Here is a 27,150-nt window from a genome sequence, read left to right on the forward strand (position 1 = left end):
GTCCTCAAGCACCCCCATAGGGTGTTTGACGGACCTATCCGCCAATTGGAGAGTCATGGTAGTGGGAGCCAAGTTTTGAATGCCAATCCTTTTTGCAACCTTCAAAGGAATAACACTAACACTTGCTCCCAAGTCACAAAGAGCTCTAGAGATAGGAACACCACCAACTACACAAGGAATGGAAAAGCTTCCCGGGTCACCAAGTTTAGTGGGCAATTTGTTAAGGATATGAGCACTACATGCTTCTTCCATAGCCACTATTTCTTGGTCACCCAAGACTCTTTTCCTTGTCAAAATGTCTTTTAAAAATTTTGAGTAGGTTGGCATGTTCATTATCACCTCCGTAAAGGGTAGGGTAACCTCAAGTTTCTCAAGCATATCACAAAATTTGGCATACTTGAGGTTTTCCCTACTCTTTATGGCTCTTGAAGGGTAAGGAATTTTAGAAACAAGTTGGGAATTGGAAGATACCTTTGGAGGAGCCGAACTTTTTGTTACCTTTTTAGAATGTTGCAAGGGTATTTCTTCAATAGCTTCCTCCTCATAAGGGAGGTCTTCCACATATCCATCAACATCCTTGTCCACTTGAATTCCTCTTCTAGTCAAATCTTCACAAGCTTTCTTTCCTTTCTTGTCTTCATTAGCTTTACCCGAAGCCTCAATGGGTGAGCTTTCCTCTTCATCATCCATTTCTACCTCATTCCCTTGGGATCTTCATCAACTTCCAACTCAAGGTCTTTGTAAGGGTCCTCAAGCTCTAAACCACTCCTTAGCACTACCGCATGAGCATGGTGGCTATTTGAGGCATCTTTGGAGCTTTGTCCTTGAGCCAACAAACCACCGGGCGGCCTTTGAGGGTTAGCCATAGCATGAGAAGCCATCCTAGATTCCATTTCCCTCATGTCCTTAAGAAATGTAGCTCTCAAGTTTGCTTGTTCTTGTTGAGTAGCTTTTGCAAAATTAGCTATCTCTTGGCTATGTTGAAGTTGCATGTTCTTAATCATCTTCAAAAGCTCCACTTGAGAGAGCTCACCTTGGGGTTCTTGATGAGGTTGGTTGGCTATGGGTAAAGGGAACCCATAGTCATATCTAGCATTGGGACCTTGGTTGTTGTTTTGCCCCACTTGGAAGTTACCTCTCGGACCATAGTTGTTGAAGTTTGATCCTTGACCTTGTTCTTGAGACCCTTGAACATACCCTTGCCCAAATCCTTGATTTGCTTGATTTACTTGATTCCCTTGGTAAAACCCTTGGTTGCTTTGGTTTCCACCAAACTCTTGGTGCCCTTGTTGTTGGTTGCCATAGTTTTGGGGTAGATTGTTGCTTGACCATTGGTTTTGATTTCCAAAATTATTTCTTGGGTTTGGGAGAATTCCCCTTGGTTGAGCAAAACCGGGTGGATTGGTTTGGGTTTGTGGTTGGAGATGTTGGGGGTTTTGAACATTGGTGCTTTTGTAACTAAAGTTGGGGTGGTTCCTTAACCCGGGGTGGTAGAAATTGGTATTTGGATTGTAGGTGTTTGGGTTGTTGTAAGGAGGCCTTGGTGGTCTAGGATTGTTGTTGTAACTTTGAAAAGCATTCACCTCTTGAGCATTCTCTTCATAGGCACCATTGTAATTGTTGCCACACAAGTCATATGTATGACCACTTCCTCCGCAAAGTTCACAACTCGCGACTTAAGCAACTTCTTCCATGGGCGGCCCATATGAGGTCGCGGCTTGGTTCACTTGATTCTTTGAAAACTTCTCAAATTGCTTTGTGAGCAAGTCGAGCTTGGCATTTGTCTCGGAGTTGGAGGCATTTTCCTTAGGAAATTTCCCGTTCCTTCGTAGCATGTTCCCTCTAGAACCATAGTTTGCCTCCGAGTCTACCATTTTTTTGATCAATGCCGTGCCCTCTTCATCATTCAAGTGGTCAAAACCTCCCCCCGCGGAGGCATTTACCATCTCCTTAGTTCTTGGTAGTAAAGTTTGGAAGAATGTTTGAGTAATGTACCATTCCGGTATTCCATGGTGGGGGCAACTTGCTATCAAATCTTGATAACGGTCCCAAGCCTCACCTAAGGACTCCCCATCCTCTTGTTGGAACGTATGGATCTCGTTGCGGAGCATCGCGGTCTTTGAGGAAGGGTAGTACTTGGCCATAAATGCTTGGGCTAAGTCATCCCAAGTAGTGAAAGTATCCGGTGGGTGAATGTTCAACCACCGGTCCGCTTTGCCCGTCAATGAAAACGGAAACAACATCATTCTCAAGGTGTCTTCGGACACCCCATTCTTCTTCATCATTGAAACTTTCCTCTTAAACTTCCGGAGATGAGCATGGGCATCCTCCTCAATATGACCTCCAAACAAGTCCTTCTCAACTAACCCGACTTGGGCGGGATGCATTTCAAAGTTGTTTGGGGCCAAGGTGCCAAAATTGATGGGATTACATGAATCATTATGGTTAGGCCGGTTGTGATCTCTAAGAGCCATTTGTGGTGGGTGGTTTGGTTCTTGATGTGGTGGTGTTTGAGGTGGACTATTGTAATTAAGGAAGTTATGAAAGGGGTTCTCTACTAAAGTCTCAATTGTGGTATTTGGTTGAATCGTAGTTGTTGTATCAAAATTTTGTGGGATGTGTGAGTTTGGTCGATCAATGTTTGCATGGGTGGAATTGTTCCTTACTCTTTCAAGAGTCCTAGTCCTCAAGGTTCTAAAAAGCCTTTCGGGGTCGGAGTTGAATAGAAGAGCTTGGTGATTCCTTCTAGGCATACACTTAACAAATCGTAAGTCTCCTAGTGTTTTTACACACTAAGGAAAGGCAAAAATCACACACACTCTACAAACAACAATCAACTACTAAAGCAAACTAATAATTGAGACAAGATTAAAGCAAAGACTCTAAATAAAACTAAGCATAACCTAACGCCATCCCCGGCAACGGCGCCATTTGATAGTAGGAAATTTGTCGTCTACTTCCTACACCAAAACTATTTGTAAAACCCGAAAAAGCGTAGTATTTAGTCGGGGTCGAACTCAAGGACGGCGGGGGTTGCTACAAAGTTCGATTAAGAGTCAAGTTTAATCAAAATTAAAAGAAAGGGTTTTGGTTATAATCACTAGAGCAAAGGACAAACAAGTTGATGATAATGAATACGGTTAATTAAAAGCTAGGGCTTTCGGGGTCATCAATATGATTTAGGGGTAAACATGAAGATCAAAAAGGGTCAATGGTGAGAGATTAACCTAAGATGAAGAACCAATGTCTTGGCTATCTTAAAGGTGGCTACTAATTTTCATTAAGTATCACACCCCTCCTAGACATACATCAAGACCCCCAAAAACTTTCATTCCAAGGGAGAATTAAGCAATAATGAAAGAAAGGCAAAAGCTTTCACTTGAGCAAATCAACAAACACCTTGAGTGCATGAATAGGAAAGATAAACAATTTCACCAAAGACCAAAATATTCAAAGAATCATGCCCATAAATTCCATAAAGAATCACCCTAAACCCTAGAAGGAATCTACTCACTCATGTTAAGGGAAATTATGCTAAATAGAGAAGAAAAGCAAACAACACAAGGAGGAGACATGATGAATGTTATAGCAATATCAAAAGACAAGGAAAATGTAAACAAATGATAAACAAGTAAAAGAAAGGAGAGGAATTATACCAACAAAAGGAAAGATGAATGCTTGATTGATTAATAAGAAGGAAAACCCTTCAAAATCCCCAATACAAACTTCAACAAACAAGTGTAAACAATTGACTATTACTAGAACTAACTAATTCTTGCTAAATATTAATAATAATTATTGAAAGATTAGAACTTGATTAAGGAGGTATTACAATAAATATGGAATGTTTCTCAGATCTAGGGTTGTGTGTCGAAATGAATTAAGGAGGGGGTATTTATAGCTTACAATTGTTTAGGTCGAAAATTACAAAAGAGTTCAAAATGCGGAGAAGGGAGTCTGAGCCGGTGGACCGGCCGCCGGTCATTTGACCGGCACAAAACCCTCTGGAACTTTTGAGTTCCAATTAAATCATCAGGTATGGCAAGCCGGTGGGCCGGCCGCCGGCTGTTGACCGGCTCCAGGGGGGGTCTTCAGCCGGCTGACCGGCTGCCGCCTAGCCGGCTGGGACTCCTTCTTCAGGTCTTCAATAGTCCACTTAAGCATAGTAGGGCTCTCAGCCGGTGGACCGGCTGCCGGCCGACCGGCCGGGAGTCCTTCCTCTCTTCGATTCACTCTTCTTCTCTTCACTTCACTCTTCTCTTCTAAGCATCTCTTGAAGGTCCAATATCTAGCTCCCTTAGCCCTCTTCCTTATGCAAAAATCTGCAGTGAGGCATACAAATCTCATAGTACGGGCTAAAGCTACAAAAATGGGGCTAAAAAGGGTCAAAACCCGCATGTGATCGGGAAATATGCAAAGAAAAGAAAGGTGAAATAGACACAAAATGGGGACTCATCAGTGTCCACATAGGCTCGGGATTTCTGGACCTAAAACACGCCACTACCAATGGCGTGTTCATAATGAGTACGGAAAGAAACTTCAATAAAAAATGGACTAAAACAAACACGCCATTGGGAATGGCTGGTTTCGGAGGGGAAACACGCCACCCCTAATGGCGTGTCTTATGTAATTTTTTTTTTTTTTTTTTAAAGTTCAGTCAGTTAAGGAAAAAAAATTGTTGTAAAGACACGCCACTACTAATGGCGTGTTTCCTTCACAAAACACGCCATTAGTAGTGGCGTGTTTCAGGTCTAGAAATCCCGAGCCTACGTGGACACCATTTTAACAAATATTTTCAAAACCGACCCAAAACGACAAATATTTTATTTTTGACCATTATTTCAAAAATGGACTCATAGTTATGATACTTCTTATTTATCCTCACTACAAGAAAAACTAAAACAGGCGACCGAAATTTGGCGAGTGATATATTTAGTCGCCAAATTGGTGACTGATTTTCAAATTGGCGACTGAAATCAGTCGCCAATTTGGCGACTGTCTTTTTTAAAAAGGGAATCAAACTTGGCGACCGAGATTTTAAATTTGGCGACTGATTTATGTGTAGTCGCCAATTTGGCGACTGAAATTCAGTCGCCAAAATGAATTTCAGTCGCCAATTTTTTTAGTAGAAACCAGGCTGTCATTTTTAAAAAGGGAATAAATTTGGCGACCGAGTGTTTAAATTGGGCGACTGATATATGTGTAGTCGCCAAATTTGGCGACTGAATTTTAGTCGCCAAAATTTTTAATAGAAACCACCCTCTCTCATACTTTACTCTTTACGAAACAAAAAAAAAAGTCGGGAGAGCGAAACAGCGGCGACGACGACACAACCAACCAACAACACCACACAACCACCCTTCCACCGCCATTTCCACCGCCACATCCACCCTCTTTAATTAGGTTAGTTGTTTTTGTTTAATTTCAGTTTAATTAGTTTAATTTGTTAGATTAATTTGTAGTTAGTTTGATTAATTTGTGGTTAGTTGGTTAGATTTATTTGTAGTTAGTATGTTTGATTAATTTGTAGTTAGATTTAGTTTAATTTGTAGTTAAATTTAGTTTAATTTGTGTTTGAATTAAAAGGGAATGATTAAAGGGGTTTTTGTCTTGGTTTAGGGTTATGGGTGGGGGTGGTTCGGTGGGTGGTGGTCGGCCGGTGGCCGGCCGTGGTTGGGGTGGATCGTGGGGTGGTGTTTGGTGGTGGTAGCTAAGTGAAACCGTCTCATTATCATTAGTATTAAGCTAAGTGGAACCGTCTTAATTAATAATAATATTATTATTATTACTAAGTTAAGTGAAATCGTCGTATTATTATTAATATTAAGCTAAGTGAAATCGTCTTTTGCATTAATGGAATTAGCTAAGTGGAACCGTCTTTTGGATTAAGAGAAATTAGCTATTAGCTAAGTGGAACCTTCTTTAGGACTTGATTTTGATAAATTTAGTTTGATAATTCTTGTTATTGATGAATTGAGGTTGAATAACCTTGTTTTTTTTGTTTTTTCTTCTCTTTTCAGGGTTGTCACATACCGCTAGGCACCACCGTCTGTGAGTAGCTGTTGCTTCTTGTTTTCTTTTCATTTTTGCTTTTACTTGATTAGGTAACCTCCTCTTACCAGTTACCTTTTAAATTTACTAATTTTAGTTCAAATTATGCTACGGACTTTAGGATTGAAACCTTTATTATGTGGTTGAATTGTGCTCTTGATTGACTTAATTAATTTAGTACTTGATTGTGTTGTTGTTTGATTTGATGTTGACTTAGTACCCGTTCAAGAATTACTCATTAGGAGTAATTCTTGAATAGTCCCCATTTTGGGATTTGTCTTTTGCACGTTTCAAGTCATTTAGGTAGTAAACACGTACTTGTGATTTATTAATGAGGAATGAGTTTGGTGGCGATCCCTTTAATGTTCTCCGAATACATGTATATGTGGAGTAATTAGTTATTCTACATAGATGTGTATTTGGAGAATCAAGGGAATTTCGCTTAATTTTTTCCTCATTAATAAATTACAAGTGTGTTTGCTAGTGACTTGAAACGTACATTGACGGGTTTAGGTTGGAGTGATAAGGACCCCATTCGAAGATGGATTACTTATTGACAATATTTATATATTGTTTTCATATGTTTATTGTATAATGTGGAGTATAATGTTTAAATTTTGTATGTAATATTATTGTTATTTTTTAAAAATGTTTAAATTATTGTGGGGTCTTCTTTAGATTAAAATGAAGAGATTGGAACGTTCATGGATGTATGAAGGAAGATTAGAACATTCCAATAAGAAAAGACGTCCTACCGCTAGATTTATAAAGGGTGTTAGCGAGTTTATTGAATTTGCTAAACAACAAGATGAATATGACTTGGTAGACAAAAAACTTAGGTGTCCTTGTGCCAAATGCAAAAACCTGAAATACCAACTTGACATTGTAGTAGAAGAACATCTCATTATAAACGGGTTTAAGCCAAATTATTACAATTGGATTTCACATGGCGTTATATGCAGGTTGACTAGCATTGAAAACGAAAAAACCACAAAAAACATACAAAGAACTTTGGCGATCGAAAGGGCTTTGGCGATGAATTTTGATCGCCAAATTGGCGATCGATTTAATGTAGTCGCCAAAATGGCGATCAATTTCGCCGCCAAAGCTCTTAATCATCGCCAAAGTTTTTCAAATGAAAGTGGCTACGTCACCCAAATTTGGCGACTAATACCAAATTTAGCGATCGAATTGATCGCCAAATTGGCGACTACCTAAAATCGTCATAATTTGGCGACTATTTTTCACGCCATTTTTGTTATTTGGCGACTGATTTTTCAGTCGCCAAATTTGGCGACCGACTTTAGTCGCCAAAGTTAGAAAAGGCAACTAAGGTCCGCGACTGACGTTTGGCGACTGATTTCAGTCGCCAAATTGGTTTTAGCGACTGATTTCAGTCGCCAAAATCGGTCGCCTGTTTTAATTCTTTTTGTAGTGCCTCAATGATAAAAATTTCATACTTTATTAATTGGTTGTCCTCTCTTTTCTTCTCTTTTTTATGTATATGAAACACCACAAAATGTTCTTATTGCTATTGTTTTTAAAATAGAGGTATTCGTCTGAATATTTAAACGGGTCAAATATCATTCTAGTGAACATTTAAAACAAGTTTATTGTCTTTCCTTCATGTATTCTGCTTTTATCTTATGATAGACCTGATAAAACTCCTGACACGAATAACTTGACCCGACACCAAAATTTGAGGACCTGAATTTGACCCGTACAAAATAAAGACGATTTTGACCCGATCAAATATAACATGACTCAAATTTTTATTGTTGCACAGTCCATCATCCTTGAATACCTTTAAAATAGTTGACTCAAACCCGACTCAAATTCACGGCAGTCCAAAAATGACTTGAATCAATCCGAACCCGGCCCAATTAACCCGTTTACCGGGTTTATTTGGTCTTTCTTAAACACCTCCTACGATTTGTCAAAATTATGAGGCCGTTGACGAAATGAGGTGGTCAACATCGGAGAAGTCGTTGACAGGGAAACCCGTAAGCGCTAAACAGTTTGGTGTTCGTCTAGAGAGAGAAAGTTCGGCGTTTTCTCTCGAAAATGATATCTCAATTCTTCGTTCTTTCTCAAAGAGGCGATAATATCGTCTTTCGCGACTGTAATTCTCTATCTCTTTCGTCATCTATGTCACATTCTTCCGCATTTCAATTATCTATGAATTATTTGATTCTATCTTCGATTTTCATATTGAATTCGATTAATACGCTTTTTGAAGTATGAATTTTAGTTACTTTGATTGCTGCTGTTATCGATTTGTGTCGATGAAATTTGATTTATGCTTGTTTGTGTTATATGATTCACTGATCATTTGATTATGAAAATATGTTTATTGATTATGAAATTATGCGTGTTTATGTTATATGTTACACTGTTCATTGATTATGAAAATATGCTTATTGATTGTGGAAATTAGCTTTAAGTCAATTAGTTGTTCGTCGTAATATTGATGATCTGTTGATCATTTGATAGTGAAATTATACTGACTTGTGGAAATTAGCTCTAGGTTGATTAGTAGTTAGTGATTCGTTTTTCGCCGTGAATTGTCTTTCGTTCCGTCTATTATGCAGTGGTTTTATGAGTAGTGCTGTGGATATAGTGGTGTTTACAGAAAAATATGTTTACGGCGTCCTCGTACAATTTTGTCTGTCAATGTTATATAAAACACGAATTACTCCCTCCGTCCCGGTCAATTGTTGTCCTTTGGTTTTGGCACAAAGACCAAGGAGGGAGGAAGGGACCAATTAACAAATGACAAGTGGAACAAATTGAGTGTGAATGATTAAATTGTTCATCAAGTTTATTCTTAAAATAGAAAGGACAACAACTGAACAACTCAATCAGACACCCCAATATAGACAAGGACAACAAATGACCGGGACAGAGGGAGTATAACTTTTGTTCGAGCATTGTCTTTCCTTCCATATAATTTATGTAGTGAATTAGTTTGTCATGTTGTAGACACTGATGGATACAGGAAAATACGTTTATGGTGTCGTTTTAACAATTTGCATGTCGATGTATAGGAATAATTTTCTTTTTCTACGACACAGAAAATGAGCTAAATAAACCAGAAAATATTGTTTATGGTCTCCAGGGATCCTGTATTCCAACCTATGGATCCGCCTATGTGTGAAGAGTATGAGCAGGATTGTTTGATGTTCTGTACAATTTGAAATGTATAGGGAACCATGAGTAAACTTCTTTGCTAATTTTTTGTATGTACTTCTGCATAAAATTTGATTTGGACTGAGTTTGCGTAGTAGTTTTCCTGTGTAGCGATGGCTTTCGAGATACTTGTTTGTTTTTTTACAAACAGACATTAATGTTCTGCTCTTTTGCTGACACAGATCGAGGAGATGTCCCAAAGGGGACTACGGAGGTATTTTTCCGTAAGGTGAAGTTCTGGAAGCAGGACGGAGAAGAGGAGGCACCTCCTGTCTTTGTAGGTATTCTTTTGCTCCGTTTTTTTTTTCCTACTCCTTTTGCACGTCATTAATCATCAAGATCATATTCATTTATTGAACCGTATATACTTTTTCGTAAGAGAACTACATTAGTACATGATATAATTGGTATAAGAAAGAGGATGTCAATTGTCATGTAGTTTTTTTCCTAGTGCCATTCATCTGAATTTAAGGCATTTGTTTTTGTATCTCAACTAAAAATCATCCATTTATCGAACTGTGTGAGTATGTTCGTATCAATGTATGAGACTCATGACAGTCGACCAATGACCAATTAAATCCGGTGTTTGTGTAGTATAGAATACGATGTTATTGTCCTTGGGTAGGTAAATTCCATCATTCATTCTTCTTTCTGACCTCTGAAGAGTTTGCTTGAGGATCAACATGCATAGGTTATCAGCGATTTGTGAAGTATTTTTGCTGTATATAACTATAAAGCTATATACATATCTATACTTTTCAGGGCTGCTAGGGGCTTTGAGCTGCTTCTGTTGTGAAATAAATGTGTGTTTTCAACCTGCAACATGCCATTTCATAGGCTGAGTTTATTTTAATTTGTCATGACGCTTTAATATTTACGTGGCTCTCATTCACTGTCTGCTTCTTAGTTACTCAGCTATTAAAAAGACTTGGTTGACCTTTGTTTCTATGTGATTGCTTTTGTGATGTTTCAAAAAATTTGGCAAACATTACATTTAGTTACCTTTTAATGTACTATTCCTATATAAGTTTGACTCTTATACTGGGTTTTTTTATCAACAGAATGTAGATGGAGTGAACTACTTTCATTTGAAGATTGTTGGGCTATTTTTTGTTGCAACCACAAGAGCAAATGTATCACCGTCACTGATACTGGAGCTCCTCCAGCGGATATCTCGTGTAATAAAGGATTATCTTGGAATTCTGAGTGAAGAGTCTCTAAGACGGAACTTTGTGCTTGTTTATGAGTTACTTGATGAAATGATAGTGAGTTTTTGTTATCTAAAAAATTCATGCTTCACTTTTACATTATTCTACTATTCACCCATGCAAACAACCGCTGAAGACACCAAAATAATACTCCGTACTTATTTTGTTCTTGTGTCATCTCAGTGTGTATGCAGACTATGCATTATCCAATTGATTGTGTATAAGTAGCCACTCTACTGTTGTTTGGAACCGCAGATATAGGATAAGTCTTCCCAAGTATGATGGGCTCTGTTATTTCACTTGCCTTTTCCTCACTATGTAGGATTTTGGTTATACGCAAGCAACTTCTACAGAGGTGTTGAAGTCATATGTATATAATGAGCCAATTGTGGTTGATGCTGCACGTATGCCTACCCTGGGCACTGCTGCTATGTTCATGGTAGGGAATGAACCACATCTTCCTCTCTCTCTTTTTGTTACGGCACCATCTTTCTCTTAGTTGCTCGTCAATTGCATACTTCCTGCTTTTGGTTGATATCATGTTGGTGCATGCAGCAAGGAAACAAAAGAATGCCAGGAACTGCGGTAACGAAGTCTGTAGTGGTTAATGAGCCTGGAGGTAGAAAAAGAGAGGAGATCTTTGTTGATATTATTGAGAAGATAAGTGTCACCTTCAGTTCCAGTGTAAGATCATATTTCTCAGAATATGATTTGTATTCAACATTATTTTATCTGGTTTGCTGAACATTGGTATTTCCTTGTGTCATTGTGTGTGTGTATGCCTTTAAGTCTTTAAGTCATCTTTTATCCTATTTTATGTCAGTGCTTAGTGTTGATTTAGCCTCTGCAACTTGTGCTTCACAGGGATATATTTTAACATCAGAAATTGATGGAACAATTCAGATGAAGAGTTACCTTACTGGTAATCCAGAAATAAAATTAGCTCTGAATGAGGATGTGACCATTGGAAGAGACAGAAGTTCCGGATTTGGTAATTTGTTAGTAGTTTTATTTTTAATAGCCTGGTTCTTTGTTGTTACTGTTTTCTCTAACAGCAGGTTGATACCTCCTTTAACTTTCTTTCAGGCTATAGTAGCTCTGGATCTGGTGTGGTGATACTTGATGATTGTAATTTTCATGAATCTGTGAACCTTGATAACTTTGATATAGACCGAACTTTAAGCTTGGTTAGTGCATTTGGATAATAGCTATGCCATTTGTCAGAGTTTGTGGTGTTTTTGTATCCCACTTAACCAGGATGCCTTCGCTTCTCTCTTGAATGTGTAGGTACCTCCAGATGGGGAGTTCCCAGTCATGAACTATCGCATGACACAGGAGTTCAAATCTCCTTTTCGCATTACTGCTCTAATTGAAGAAGCTGGAGCACTTAAGGTGATCTATGATAATATAATATGGCTTGGTTCCTTGAGACAATTGTTTTATTCTTACTCTATGTTATGATAGTATTGTTTAGTACAAATTCCTATTTAAGTTGGAGTGCCCTTGTATGAATAGATTGGTGGACTAGCTCGCCAGCAAGTCAACCAGGTTTGTAGTTTAAACAGTGGAAGTTAGTGCTGCTAGGCGTATTGATGGAAGTGTTTTACAAATTCCTGTTCAAGTTATTGATAAATATCTTGAAAAGTGAATACTGACATATTAGTTGCAGTGTTCTTTCATATCTGGGAGGTGAATCTGATAGTGTGAGATTTTTTAAAAATGTTTGCTCAATTTTTTTTTTTTTTTTTTTTTTTTTTTAATTTCTTTATCAGATTATGAGCAAAGGCAACTAATACGTTCCTAAGATGAAATATTTGTCTGAATTATAGTAATCCTTTTGTTATCATTTGGTAGGATAATTTTGAAGTTATCTTCTTGTCTTGATGTCTAATTGGTAGTGTCTAACAGGCATAACAAATAACGTTCAATGTTTGACTACTTAGTGGCCTTCATACACGTTAAGATTACGTTTTATTTTGCCTTTAATTTTTGGCTGAGCTGATATTTGCAGTCTATATAGCTTTCACTCAATCTCTTCTGAGTTTCTGACCTTTAAAGCATTGGCTTTATTTCTCGTCTGAATTATCACTTGTGCTTGTAAGCATCGGTCATAGCTCTTTTTAAAAGAATGATGTTATTAATTTAATTTACTTTTTTTTTTTTTTCATGCGAGTTGTGTCTTTCTTGCTATGTAGGCTGAAGTGATCCTCAAAATACGTGCTGAATTTGCAGCAAGTGTTACTGCCAACACTATTGTTGTTCAAATGCCATTGCCAACTTACACTTCAAGGTAACACATTGATATGTTGAAGGTGGATAATGCTGGATTCATGCGCATCTTCATTTATATGTTATCCTGTAGTTTCATAAGTTTAGTTAGTATACTTGCAAATTGCAATACTATACTGCTCTGAAATAAACTGTGACAACTGATAACTGACAGGTTAGGAATAATTTGTGGCTCCTTACACTTTGGGATGTGTTTATTGTGTCTTTTTTTTTTGGATATTCCTCAATTCTTGCCCGTTTGATAATTTCCTAGAGTTAGCTTCGAGTTGGAACCGGGTGCTGTTGGACAGACAACTGATTTCAAGGAAGCTAACAAGAGACTTGAATGGAGTTTAAAGAAGGTGATGTGTTTCCTGAACTCCCTCAAGTATCTAAAGACTTTATTAGCTGCAGCTTAGGAGTCCTGTAATATCTGGACAGGTGTGTGTTCTATAGTTTGACTATTGCTGATTACACAAGTTTTAACAGATAGTAGGTGGAGCTGAACATACTTTAAGAGCAAAACTCACATTTTCACAAGAATCACACGGTAAGAACTCTTCTCTTAAGTTACTTCATCGTTGTAAACAAACAATTTTAGGGAGTTTTGGTTCCTTGAATTGGAAATCGAAGCTAAGTATGATGAGATTTTATGCATCAGGGAATCTCACTAAGGAAGCTGGACCCGTTACAATGAACTTTACAATACCTATGTTCAATGCCTCCAGGCTTCAGGTATGTCTCCCATGTGTTTGTGCTTTGGTATAAAGCTTGTCTAATAACGTGTCAAAGTTCACTACTGACTTTTGTTACAGCTCTCTGTTGTACAATGTGCATGTAGGTTTTAGTCATGTAACTAGTGGCAACAAGCTTTCTTTGGCTATCTTGCATAGGACTGACCCTGCATATACGCTTCCACGTCTCTACATGTTCTTTCCTGCTTGTTCACCACACATGTGGAAATGTAGATGTTGAATTGCAATGACTTGATACTTCATATTACTTGATTAAGCTACTCTGTCTTTTTATAGCTTATTTCATACGGAATATTACAGTTAGTTTCTTAAGAGACGTTCTTTTTTTAACATAATATGAGGTCCACCCATTTAACTAAAAACTCTACCCATATAATACCAATTAAGCAAAAAAATCACAAAGTGTGAAGTTAAGAAACCTCAGGTGCATTACTTGAGTTAAAGTGACAATATTATGATGATACTGTCTCCTTCTAGCCTTTGTGCACATAAAATTGACCGAATATGAGTCATGACCCTTGTTTGGTAGACACATGTCCATGGTTTTAAATCTCGGTATCGGTCGTAGTCGCGGTATCGGTATAATCGGTCCTTAATCGGTCGTCACGGACGGATCGCGGAGAATCTCGGTGATTTCTCGGGCGATATCTCGTATCGGTAGAGTGAAAATCCGATACAACTCGGCCGATACGATACAACTCGGCCGAGATTTTGAACCCTGCACGTCTTTCGCTTCCCTAGTTAGCTTTATCTGACATAGAAGTGCCGTTTTTGCAGGTTAAGTATCTGCAGATTGCAAATAAATCAAAGACCTATAATCCATATCGTTGGGTAAGGTACGTTACCCAAGCGAATTCTTATGTTGCTCGTTTATGAAGCTCTGCCTTTTAAATGTTCGATGATCAACAATGCAACACCCTCTCCCTTTAGCTGCTCACTTCCCCGCATTGTCGTGTCTGCTGCCTTTTTTTATTGGCAAATTTCATCCCGTATTCGATGACTGCAACTTTTTTGTGAAAAAAATCTTCTTGTAAGACTCCAAAAGTATATTTGTTACTGTATTTTTGTGTACAAGTTTTGGACTCAGACTAGATTGTGAATCTTTCTATCCTGGAGGAAAGCATCAACGCATTCTCAATCTGTCTAAGAAGTATCGAGTTGGAGGCGTCAACGGACTCGACGTATGTTATTGAATACCGTCTTTAGTCTTGTTTACGGTTATGAATTAAAATTGGGTAGTAAGTAGTTATCATCTCAAAAATGTTGTCGCGGTAATCTTCAAACGAGCCGTGATACCGTGTCACTACCCAGTTTAATATAGTAATATGATCTTTAAATTGTATCCTTGTGACCTTGTGCTTGAAGCATTGCTCTTGTTATCAAAGTATTACTGTAAACGATGTAACATCAAAAGTAAAAGTTTTAAGGCTTATGGAGGAAGTAACGAGAGCAATGCTTCAAACTTTTACTTTTACTCTTCTACCGTAGTAAAAGTAGTTACCTTGATCCAAATTTGGCATAAATTGATGCCATTCTTGTTATCAAAGTATTACTGTAAACGATGTAACATCAAATTTGGCAGAATGCTTTTAAATGGCAATTGGGGTGTCTTTAAAGCACATCAAAGTCTATTCTTGCCTCCATACAAAGCTTAGACCCCCTCTTAGTAGTTGCTCTATCCAAGTCTTTTTTTTTTTTTTTTTTTTTTTTTTTTTTTTTTGGTGATGCCACAACGGTGAATCACCGTTGAAAGTTTTGAAACAAGTCATGAGTATTACTACCATGAGTAATTAGTTGAGTCAGCTGACATCTGCATCCGAATCATTCATTTATGTTTTCGTTGTTGCTTGTCAATTGGCATGAAGGAAAGCCCAAATGAAAAATTCTATAAAAAGAAGAGATTGTATGTTCGTGATATTTTGTGATCACTTTCTTTGTACTACGATTACAATAAGCATAAATACGAAGTATGAGGTAATTAGATACTAAAGTTTCCACAAACAAGCGATCAATATCATCGCATTCTTCATCTTTATTGTAACTCAAACAAGTCGGTATGACAACTTATTGTAGCCAAGATAATGCCGCGTGTGTTTTGTATTACTACACGAAAATTTGCTCAAACATGCAAATGCGGGGGCCACTATCCAGGCTAATTTTCCCTGGCTTAATACAATAAGCTCGTGAAAACATCATTTCCCTATCTTTATCAGTTAAGCTAGCTTTAATTTGACCATCAAGACCATGGATATTACTCCTTCTGTACCAAACCAATGGTAACACACTAAGACCCTGTTCTTTTGGACTTAAAGTCACTTAATTTCAATTCACTTCAGATCCTATAAGTTAGTTCAGTTCAGATCCAATAAGTTCAGTTCAGTTCAGATCCTATAAGTTAAGTTAAGTTCAGTTCAGATCCAATAAGTTCAGTTCAGAAAATTCAGATCCTATAAATTTAGTTCAGAAAAGCTATATACAGAGTATTATTTTTAAAGACCGATACAAAAATATTTGACATTAATTATTCGATACATACATTATTATTTTAAAAAAAAATCACTCCTCTCATTAATAATTTCAGCGTCACAATAGATTTGGGCATGTTTGATAAAAAGTGGAATAAGGCCATGTATTAGGTACGAAACAACATAGTCAAAAACATTTAGTCAGGCAATGGATCCGTTGTTGAGAGTGATAGTGAAGATGAAAGTGATGAGAATTATGATAATAAGGAAATAAATGGTTAGAAAAAAAAAGATATAATATGTGATTTATTTGTTATCGTAATGTAATCGTAGTATAATGTATGAACAAACCAATGAATACAAAGCGGAAAAAATGTTATTATTTTACCTTATGTTTTAGACTATATTTTTTTTTTATCAATGTTCTCTCTTGGCAAGTAGTAATAATAATAATAATAATAATAATAATAATAATAATAATAATAATAATAATAATAATAATAATAATAATAATAATAATAATAATAATAATAATAATAATAATAATAATAATAATAATAATAATAATAATAATAATAATAATAATAATAATAATAATAATAATAATAATAATAATAATAATAATAATAATAATAATAATAATAATAATAATAATAATAATAATAATAATAATAATAATAATAATAATAATAATAATAATAATAATAATAATAATAATAATAATAATAATAATAATAATAATAATAATAATAATAATAATAATAATAATAATAATAATAATAATAATAATAATAATAATAATAATAATAATAATAATAATAATAATAATAATAATAATAATAATAATAATAATAATAATAATAATAATAATAATAATAATAATAATAATAATAATAATAATAATAATAATAATAATAATAATAATAATAATAATAATAATAATAATAATAATAATAATAATAATAATAATAATAATAATAATAATAATAATAATAATAATAATAATAATAATAATAATAATAATAATAATAATAATAATAATAATAATAATAATAATAATAATAATAATAATAATAATAATAATAATAATAATAATAATAATAATAATAATAATAATAATAATAATAATAATAATAATAATAATAATAATAATAATAATAATAATAATATAATAATAATAATAATAATAATAATAATAATAATAATAATAATAATAATAATAATAATAATAATAATAATAATAATAATAATAATAATAATAATAATAATAATAATAATAATAATAATAATAATAATAATAATAATAATAATAATAATAATAATAATAATAATAATAATAATAATAATAATAATAATAATAATAATAATAATAATAATAATAATAATAATAATAATAATAATAATAATAATAATAATAATAATAATAATAATAATAATAATAATAATAATAATAATAATAATAATAATAATAATAATAATAATAATAGTTAAGTTAAATAAAATAAAATTAAGTTCAGTTCGGCTCCTATAAATTCAGTTCAGAAAAGTTCAGATCTTATAAATTCAGTTCAGTTAAGATCCTTCAGTTAAGATCCTATAAGTTCAGTTCAGTTCAGATCTGTTCAGATCCTATAAGTTCAGTTCAGTTTAGATCCTATAAGTCCAGTTCAGTTCAGATCAGATTTGTTTCAGTCCAAAAGAACAGGGCCTAACACTTACCTAATACGGTCGTACCACACCAATAATAACATTCCTTATTTGGCCCACAACATTACCAAATTATCCTTATACCCATTTGATATTTACATAAAATGTCACTACATACCTCACCTAACAACTTACAATTAAACCCACAATTACATATATCACCTATTTTCTTCCCTCTTTACTCTTCTTTTACCCTCTTTTCTTAAAAACCCCATTTTTTACCATGTTATCATTTGTATGGTATAGCCGTATAGATGGAGTAGATAATTCAACCTATATTTGGGAAATTTTGGATTTCTCTGTCTACAAGCTTCCGTAATGGGACCCACTAGTAGAAATCTGGAGCAAATTTACTGGTGCCAAAAATGGAAATATCTTGGGAGGGTATGGATTAGATGGTTGATTTATGAGATAATAAAGCCTCGATGTCATATGGCTAACCAGTTAGTCTTGTTGAAGACGGGTTAGAGTAAGTGACGGGTAATGCCACCTACAAAACGAATAGGAGGGACAAGGTGGGAGCACCCCATGTGCTTTTCTCTCTTCTCTATTTGGGTCATTTGTGAGGGGAAATGGTATCCATCACTTCAAAGTGACGAATACCTGCCGTCTTCAATGAGATTTTGTGATGGCTAATAGTGTTATGACTATTTGTGTTATTGTGTATAGAAGTCTTAATATGCCAATCTCATCTGAGCTGGGCCAGCCTTCAACTTGATGATTTAACTTTCTTTGTGATTTAGCCCAAATTCGTTGGTCACACGTAAGCAATTTCATTTTCCATTCAATGGTTTGGTTTTCACTGTTTTCTCCATCACCTCAAAGCCAAGAACTTTACTCGGGCTTGACACGCCGTGAATCCTCTTGAAAGCGAGGGATGCCTTCAAGAATGTGGACACAAGTGATGAATGACTATTAATCCATACTATACCGGTGGATTATAAGAGCGGCGAAAGCCTAACAATTAAGGTCACACACCACCGCATTTCGCATTTCGAGATTGAACATGGGTTAGATAGATTCAGATCTTAAATTGAACTCAATTATCAAATACCTAGTTATACAACAGATAATCTTGCTTGTGACCGTCACAAGCTTGTAAACTCTCACAGTCTCTTTCCCACCTGCCATCCCACTTATTTTGTTCTGTTGCGCTCTTTGTAAAAGGTCACAAGCTTGTGACGGAATTGTGTTATCACAATTAAGAATATGTGGTTATGCAAAATGAAAGCCCGAATCCAGAGGCCAATGCCAACACCAAAAGGTCCACCGAACATTACTCCGTATTTATTTATTTCGGTCCGTTTTTCTTAAGACCATTGTTTTTTGTCTGAAATAAGACGGATAACATGTCATCATTTTACAATAAAATGTTATTTTTTGATAACATGTTACCATTATTATTCACATCATTTTCAGGGTAAAAAATGACACCTCTAATCATGACATTTTGTGAATTAATTGGTTACATTTTCTTAAAAAATGGCAACATTTTATCCGTCTGACAAATAAGACCAAAAGTGTCCGTCTGAAACAATAATTTGTGTATTTATTTTTAACATGAAAGAAATTAATTCGTTATTTAAAAGTCAATATAGCTATTACAATTATCACAACCTAACAATCTCTATCATTAATATCTCAACGTTTGACATTTATGCATCTTTTTGTGTCAGCATTTTTAAACGAGATAAAACTGCATTAATGTAGCAGCCAGTGAGATACAACTGACTTTAATTCGAGAAAAAGGAACATACATCGGATGTACTACCTCCAACTTTTTTGTTTTTTGAGCATATATGTATTTTTTTTGAGCTTATTTACTCAAACTTTATTTGTTTTTGAGCATATTTGTATTTTTTTCGAGCATATTAAATTTTTTAAGTTAGAGTTTAATATTTTTTCCGTCAAAACTCAAATTTAACTAAACTTATAGTAATGTTTTTGAGTTTTATTGCAATTTTTTAGAGTTTAATGTTTAAGTAAATAAACTCAGAAACTTCATAGTAAAACTCAGAAACTTTAAAATAAAACTCAAAAACTTTATTAGAATGCTCATAAACTATAAAGTTGGAGGTAGTACATCAGATGTATAATCCTCTTACTGCTTTAATTCCTTAATTTATGGTAGGTAACAAACCGAACCAACCCGAAAATGAGTTTGACATTCCTCCGATTATGCTCGTGAAGCAAAATTCAAACCAAAACTTACCCAAGATAAGTTTTGACCGAGCCAAACTCGAACTATTCATATTATCACCCCCAACTTCTTTGTAATCAAGGAATGGGCCTCCCTCAATATTCCATGATGATCCTATACACACACTAGTAGAATACAACCAAAATACTATCCACATCCACAAACCAATTCAAAAACGTTCATGTGTCCTCCTGTAAAAGTGTCTTGCTTGTAACGGGCTAATCCCGTCACAATCTGAATACCTCTCACAAAAAGGGAGAGGGAATAAGGTGGGACACCCCCCATATGTTTCCTCACTCACCTCTCATGGGTATTTTGTGAGAGAAAATGGTATCCGTCACAAGCCGTCTTCCTGTCATAAACGGAAACCGTAATCCTAATCGTACTTCCAATATTTGTTCAGCCTTCTAGACCCTACACATCCCCCTCTCCCTCTCTCTCTCTCTCTCTCTCTAAATCTGCGGCGCCTCTCTTCTTTTCTTCCCTTCCCTTCTACGCTCCGCCCACCTTCTTCTTTTCCCTCCTTATATAACTATTCGTCTCCCCCTCTCTCTATCTCTTCCCTCCCTATTATTAAAATATCATTAAACCTCCATTAAAATATCCTCCCAATATTATAATCTGCTCCAAATTTATTATTATTAATTAATATTATTAGATAAATAATAATGATGAAAGGTGAATATCAAGAAGAAGAAGACCATGAACAACAACAACAAGGTGACATCTCTAATTCCACACCACAATCCACTTCTTCCACTCACTTATTCTCAAACTTCCAATCCCACCCTAAATTCCTCTCTCCACCACCTCACTTCCTCCCTCCTCACCCTTACCCTCACCCTCACCCTCACCACCCACAACAACAATTCCAATCTACCGAAATTACCCCTGTCAAACCTTCTAAAAAACCCAAAACTACCCCTACTCCAACAACAAGCAGCGAAGACGGAACCGGAGGAACAATTGAATTATCTCATTCCCGTCGTCCACGTGGCAGACCACCCGGTTCAAAGAACAGACCTAAACCCGCTATTATCATTACCCGAGAACCCGACCCGAGTACTTCCATGTCACCTTACATACTCGAACTCCCGTCCGGGTCTGACCTGGTTGACTCGCTGACTCGGTTCACTCGTCGCCGTAACATTGGTCTATGCGTGTTAACCGCGACGGGGGTGGTGGAAAACGTGACGTTGAAGCAACCGAGTACTGGTGTACAAGGCGGAACGGTGACGTTTCATGGGAGGTTTGACGTGTTGTCGTTACAAGCGTGCTTATTGGTGGAGGGTAGTAAAACGGTGTCGTTTGGAAGTAATTGTGGTATGGGTGTGTTTACGATATCGTTGGGGGGACCACAAGGGCAGATTGTTGGTGGAAAAGTGGTGGGACCGTTGGTTTGTTGTGGGACCGTGTATGTTGTTGCGACGTCGTTTAATAACCCTAGTTATTGTAGGCTGCCTCTTGAGGGTGACGGTGATAGGGTTACAGTTACTGCTGGTGATGGTGACGGTGTTGATGGTGAAGGGAGTGGGACCCAGGTGAGTTTGTATAGTGGTGGTGGAGGTGGACATGAGGTTATGTGGGGCCCAGCTGTTTCTGGTGGTGGTGGTGGTGGTGGGAGTAGTAGACCGCAATCGTCGCAGCAGCAGCAGCAACCGCGTTATTGAGTTTTTTCACAAATACTTGCGTAAGACGGTTTTACCAACTGATCGAGATTAGGTTAGTGTGTTTTTTAATTAATTGATTGTTGTAGACTTGTAGTTACGGAGTATGGATTAGTGTGCTAGAAGATTGTGTTTAGTTTAATTAATTAATTAATTAATTAATCACGGATTTATGTTTAGTTAGTTGATTAATTAATGTTTGCAAAACCCTAGTTATATGGATTGAGGGCATGAGGCTGTGTATTTTGTTAGGATATTTGAATGTCTGTCTTTATTTCTTGTTCATGTTGATATATTACGACTCAGTAATTATTGCGTAAGACTGTATTGCAGTTTTATATTGATATTAGTAGTAAAAATGCGGTTTACTAACAAATAGTAGGCGGTTTGATTTATGTTGTAAGAAGGCCTTATTCTATAACATGTTGACGATTTTGTAAATTAATAGCTGCATGAGAAGATGTTTGTGGGTGGGGTTGTGAATTTGTGTATTTTCATAATTCGAAAAGGCGTAGAAAATACGGTATGTATACAGAAGTTGCAGTGCTTTGAAGGAAGGGAAACAGGTGTGTACAGTGAAATGTGATCATTCTTGTGTGTTTTCTGCGCATGCTTCTTTCTTACGTAACTCTCTCCTTCTTCCCTTGAGAATCGTGCACTGTTGCACACCCAAAATACCCCTAATCTTTGGGTGTAATCGGATAATGAGATAATGTTACCGGGTCCGGCCGTATCGATACGGAGTCTTACTAACTCGTGTACGTACATGTATTGATTGGGTTTTCTGCATGTAGGGCTGCGGCCAATCTCTTCCAAATAAGCAAGTAATTTTGAAAAATTAGAGTGTGCAGTTTTTTTTAGAGAAAAACAATTACTCCGTATTTGTTTGCTATTTATTAAATAATCAAATGAAAACTGTTTTTTTACTACTGTCAAAATAAACCCATAATGTCACTTACAAATGACTGCAATTTATGTATGAATGAAACATACCTCATGCTTACAGAGAGAACTGACTTTCTCGAAATGTTAATGTGTTCATATTCTTCAAATTTTTTTAAAAGAAGTGGTGAAAAATCAATTTCATTGTTTGAAGTTGGATTAATCACTTTTCGTCACAACTAAGAATAGCGGGTCCGAGTGAAGTTACTAGGTGTTTTCAACTTTGGCAGTAGTCTCTCGTATTGTGTATCAGAATTACAGGAAACTTTATTCATGTCATGTTTGAAATTTTACATTTACGCAAGGCAGGCTTGGTTTTGAGAGATGTGCTTTTAAATTTGATAGAGATTTCTGGGTAATTTTGATTTGATGTGTCGTTGAAAATATCAGAACTTTAATTGCAGGAGTTTTATTCATACGTCTTTCTCCTTTACCTTTTTTTGGTTTCTTCTTCTGTGCTTATTTTGTACTTTGCCTCGTTTTTTTCTTTCTTTTTCTTGGTTTCTTCAAATTGGAAATATTGTTTCAGATCTTTCTTTACCTCTTACCACAGTTGCACTCCCTTCCCTACTTCCCTTGACAATGATCTTCGGTATTTCAAGAGTCAGAATTTAAATTCAGGCACTCAACGGGCTGAAGCATCAGGTGTGCGGATGCAGGATTTGGTAAAGGCACAACCAAAAAAAAAAAATTACGGACAACTTTTATACATTAAAATTTTTTCATCATCAATACATAATAATATAATCGTAAAGAAAAAATATATCAACAAATCCTAAACGGCTAAACCAAACACCAACAAGCCCAAGTGCATTATTTTAGAGGGAATATCCATTTTCGGTGGTAGAATTGGGGGTCCTGTGTAAAAAAAATTCGAGAGACCCCTTCAATTTCATATATTATCGTCATGAAAATAGTAAAAAAATTAACCAAAGAGTACCATAATCTTTATTTATAAGACAGTGGGAAATTTTACATGGGAACTACTTTAAAAGTGTATAATTCTATAGATATAAAAATATATATGTTTAACAAACAATATTAGTATGCAATTGGTGTGTTGGACAATCATTGAATATACTAGCCTAACGTCCCAGGTTCGAACCCTTGTAGCATCATTTTGAAATTCAATTAATTAAATCTAACTTTGAACATACAAAAAAAATAAGCCAAACCTAACCATAGTGAGATTCGAACACGAGACCATCGGGGAACTTTACAAGCCTCTTACCACTGGACCAAGAGCATCATCATGCTAAAAATAGGCGCTCTAAATATGTAAACATAGATTTTCAATTTTTTTTTTTCTTTTTTTTTTCGTCACGTGAGGGCACGTGCCCAAATCCGCCGCTGCTGAGTACCCTCGAAAAAAGGGTGGAATGTTTAACAAAAAAGTTTAAAATGTCCAATCGCCAGCGGGGGCGAGTACCCTTGGGCACTGTTTGGTAAGGCATTTCAGGTACCTGATTTGGTCAAAGTAGCTTATTTGACCAAAATTTTAGGTACCTTATTTTTTTGTAAGCGTTTGACAAGTAGCTTATTTAACTAAATAAGCTACCTGAAATGAAATGCTACCTAGAGTAGCATTTGAGATTTCAGGTACTGATTTGATTTAATTTTCCCTTTTTACCCCTTAAATTTATACAATTAAATAATTATCATATCTTTTTACGTCATTTCATCAAAATCAGTTACCTTTTCAGTTAGTTTGCCAAACATTTGTTTTATATAATCAGCTATCTTATCAGGTCTTAATTTTCAGCTACCTTATCAGTTACCTTTTCAAGTTTCAGTTAGCTTTTCTGTTTTCAGCTACCTTTTCAGTTACTTTTGCCAAACAGAGCCTTGGTAGTCCCTCCCTAGCTCTACCACTGCTCCAACATCGTAGTTTGACTACAGTTTTGAGTAAGTCTCATGTAAAACTGTGTCGTCTGACTAAAACAAACTAACAAAATAATACTACCTCTTATTTCATATGTTGTTCCACTTTTTCTAATATATGTGAGTAATATTTTATTGAAAAGGGAACAACATATGAAATAGAAGGGAGTAGAAAATTAATGGGATTTTTTTTTACAATGAAATTATCATGATGCCCTCTTATAAAATTACAAGAGTTTGAGTGGATATTTTTGAAAAAAAAAAAAAGGAGAGGGGACACCAATATATATGATGGAGATGACCCCATCAACCATTCTTATCCTATCCTTATACAACACAATTAGTTTACACATTTCAAGAAGCATCTGTTTTTTTGTGTATGGAATTTATGTGGATGGGGTGATGTGGGATCACTTTTTAAAGGTTCAATTTAGGAAGTTCAATTGATTAATGCTCTTGCCTCTTTGGGTAACTTATTTTTGGTCACCTTATGTAATAAGGTGCACTCATACTATGGATAATAAGATGCCATATCGTTTAAAGGATGTGGATCAAGTAACCTTGTGAGGGACCTTTAGTTTGCAAGTATCCTACTTTAGCAGTCTAGCTCATGTGTCGCAATTAGGGATGGCAGTGGGTCGGGGACCCGACCCAGACCCTGAGGGTCGGACCCTAATGGGTCGGGTATGGGTTTCATTTTTTCAGACCCAATGGGTATGGGTCGGGTATGGGTCTTAAGAAAATATTTCGGGTCCGGATCCGGGTCTAAGTTATGAGACCCATACCCGACCCTTAGACCCTTTATTAAAGAAAAAAAAAATCAAAATTACAACTTTTCTGAATTCATACTGGCAGACTGTAGAAACCCAACTAAACTCTCTTTCTCTTCCCTCATCCCATAAAGTGATAAAACCCAACCAAACTCTTCTAACAATACCACCAGTCCACCACTAACACAAGAAAACCACCACCACAGCACTGATACGCGACTGACAACCACCTCTCTAATAGCCGACGACCGACAATCACCATTAACGGCAGATTAATAAACTCATAATGTTAAAGTAGTATGGATTTATTTTTAATATTATAGACCCCATAAATTGTCTTGTTACTTAAAGTGGTAAAACTCGGACCGCGGGTAGACCCAGACCTACCCTTACCCATAGGGTCCGGGTATGGGTCCTCAAATTTTAGACCCTTGCGGGTCTGGGTCGGGCACGGGTCCAAAGGGAAAATCTCGGGTCGGGTCCGGTCAGGGCGGACCTACCTGCATCTCTACCCATTGCCATCCCTAGTCGCGATTAGGTAGATAGTTGGGACACTTTGTCTTTGAGTAATGAGTTAATGACTAATGAGTATATTGAGCCATTGAGGTCCATAGCCGGAGGTCAAGGCCCATGAGTTTACCGTCACGATTCGCGAATAACTTTGTGTAGCGTAATTAAGTAATATGTAATGGACGTGTGTAAAGGTAAAACCTCTTTACGCCAGATAACGAATAGTTTTGATACTCCCTCCTATTTTATATGATCTTTCACATTGATTTTGAACAAATATTTAATGGAGTGGTAATATGTGGAGAAAAATGTACTTGGGAGAGAGAATGTGGAAGATGATGTTATAGGAGGGAGTATTATGTAGGACAATTTTATATCTGTATGTCAAAAGTCCGATTTGGCAAACAGCAGAAGTAGATTCATGATAGCGGATAACGTTAGCAGAATCCAGTTAGTAGATTTCGATAGCGAGGTTTGATTATCAAACAAATCAAAGCAAAATTAAAAAAATTGTATTTAGTAATTAGCGATTTTAAGATAATTAGAATGGTTTGATAAATAAAGTGAATATGCTAATGCAATTATGCAATGGCCCTGTTTGTAATCCAGATTGATATTAGCGAAGCGATTGGTCAAGTAGATTATAAAAATGATTGGATTCACGGGTTTGACTAGTATATTTCAATTAGCAGATTTAGTAGAAGTGTTTGGTAATTAGCAGATTTTGGTTAATAGATTGTTGTATCTATCTGTAGATTGATGACGGATTCATATTTCACAATCTACTAATGTGAATATGCTGGGTAGAGCTCCAATCTACTCTGATACCCCTTAATTGTTGTATCTATCTGTAGATTGCTAACGGCTTCATATTTCACAATCTACTAATAGATTGTTGTATCTATCTGTAGATTGATGACGGATTTATATTGGAAAAGAGTAGATTGAGCTCCAATCTACTCTTTCAATATGTCATTTACCAAACACTCAAAATAGTAGATTGGTGAGTCAAACATGCTAAAAGTCTTGAATATGCTGAAAATTTCTCAATCCGCCGTTTAACAAACACCCCAAATATGCCGTTATTACGAGCATATTCAAAAACAGTAGATTTTGACCAATATAATATCAGAATACGCCGTTTACCAAACACATGAAAATAGTAGATTGTTTGGTCAAACTACAAATTAGGCGAAATCTACTAATTTCGTTTAATATATTGTTTACCAAACAGAGAAACCTTCGTTGGTTGAAAGTTCTTCACATATATGCAAGAAAATTACGTGGAAGTTTCTCAAAAGAACAAAAAAAGAACGGAAATTTCTCATGATACCCCTTAATTTTGTCAGATTTTCCATGATACCCCTGTTTTTAAGAATTTGCTTATGGTATCCTTGAGGTTCCATTTTTGTGCCCATGGTACCCTAATGTAACGGTCGTTAAGTGGGGGTTAAGTTTTGATAATGTAGCCATAAATTAGTAATTAAAAATTACGGAAATTTTCGATGGTACTCTTTAATTTTGTCAGATTTCTCAT

At 35.8% G+C, this 27,150-nt stretch overlaps 2 protein-coding genes and 1 non-coding gene across 3 annotated transcripts; all 3 read left to right on the top strand.

Moving 5' to 3' along the window:
- Positions 1-2,004: 2,004 nt before the first annotated feature.
- Positions 2,005-2,111, top strand: LOC141589415 (small nucleolar RNA R71). The gene has a single exon (XR_012520354.1). It is a non-coding gene; the product is annotated as a small nucleolar RNA R71 (small nucleolar RNA).
- A 5,886-nt stretch (positions 2,112-7,997) lies between these two features.
- LOC141586301 (AP-4 complex subunit mu-like) lies at positions 7,998-14,664 on the top strand. Its single transcript, XM_074407485.1, has 13 exons — positions 7,998-8,173; positions 9,423-9,517; positions 10,302-10,505; positions 10,771-10,887; positions 11,004-11,132; positions 11,313-11,439; positions 11,535-11,635; positions 11,736-11,840; positions 12,644-12,738; positions 12,991-13,078; positions 13,206-13,266; positions 13,378-13,451; positions 14,249-14,664. The coding sequence occupies exons 1-13, from the start codon at positions 8,116-8,118 to the stop codon at positions 14,345-14,347; spliced, it is 1,353 nt and encodes a 450-aa protein (XP_074263586.1). The 5' UTR covers positions 7,998-8,115; the 3' UTR covers positions 14,348-14,664.
- Positions 14,665-20,271: 5,607 nt separating this feature from the next.
- Positions 20,272-21,732, top strand: LOC141586302 (AT-hook motif nuclear-localized protein 20-like). The gene has a single exon (XM_074407486.1). It carries the CDS (start codon positions 20,512-20,514, stop codon positions 21,511-21,513), a length of 1,002 nt encoding a protein of 333 aa, XP_074263587.1. The 5' UTR covers positions 20,272-20,511; the 3' UTR covers positions 21,514-21,732.
- The last annotated feature ends 5,418 nt before the right edge of the window (positions 21,733-27,150 follow it).

The sequence above is a fragment of the Silene latifolia genome, chromosome 6, assembly GCF_048544455.1.
Source record: "Silene latifolia isolate original U9 population chromosome 6, ASM4854445v1, whole genome shotgun sequence".
Taxonomy (NCBI): domain Eukaryota; kingdom Viridiplantae; phylum Streptophyta; class Magnoliopsida; order Caryophyllales; family Caryophyllaceae; genus Silene; species Silene latifolia.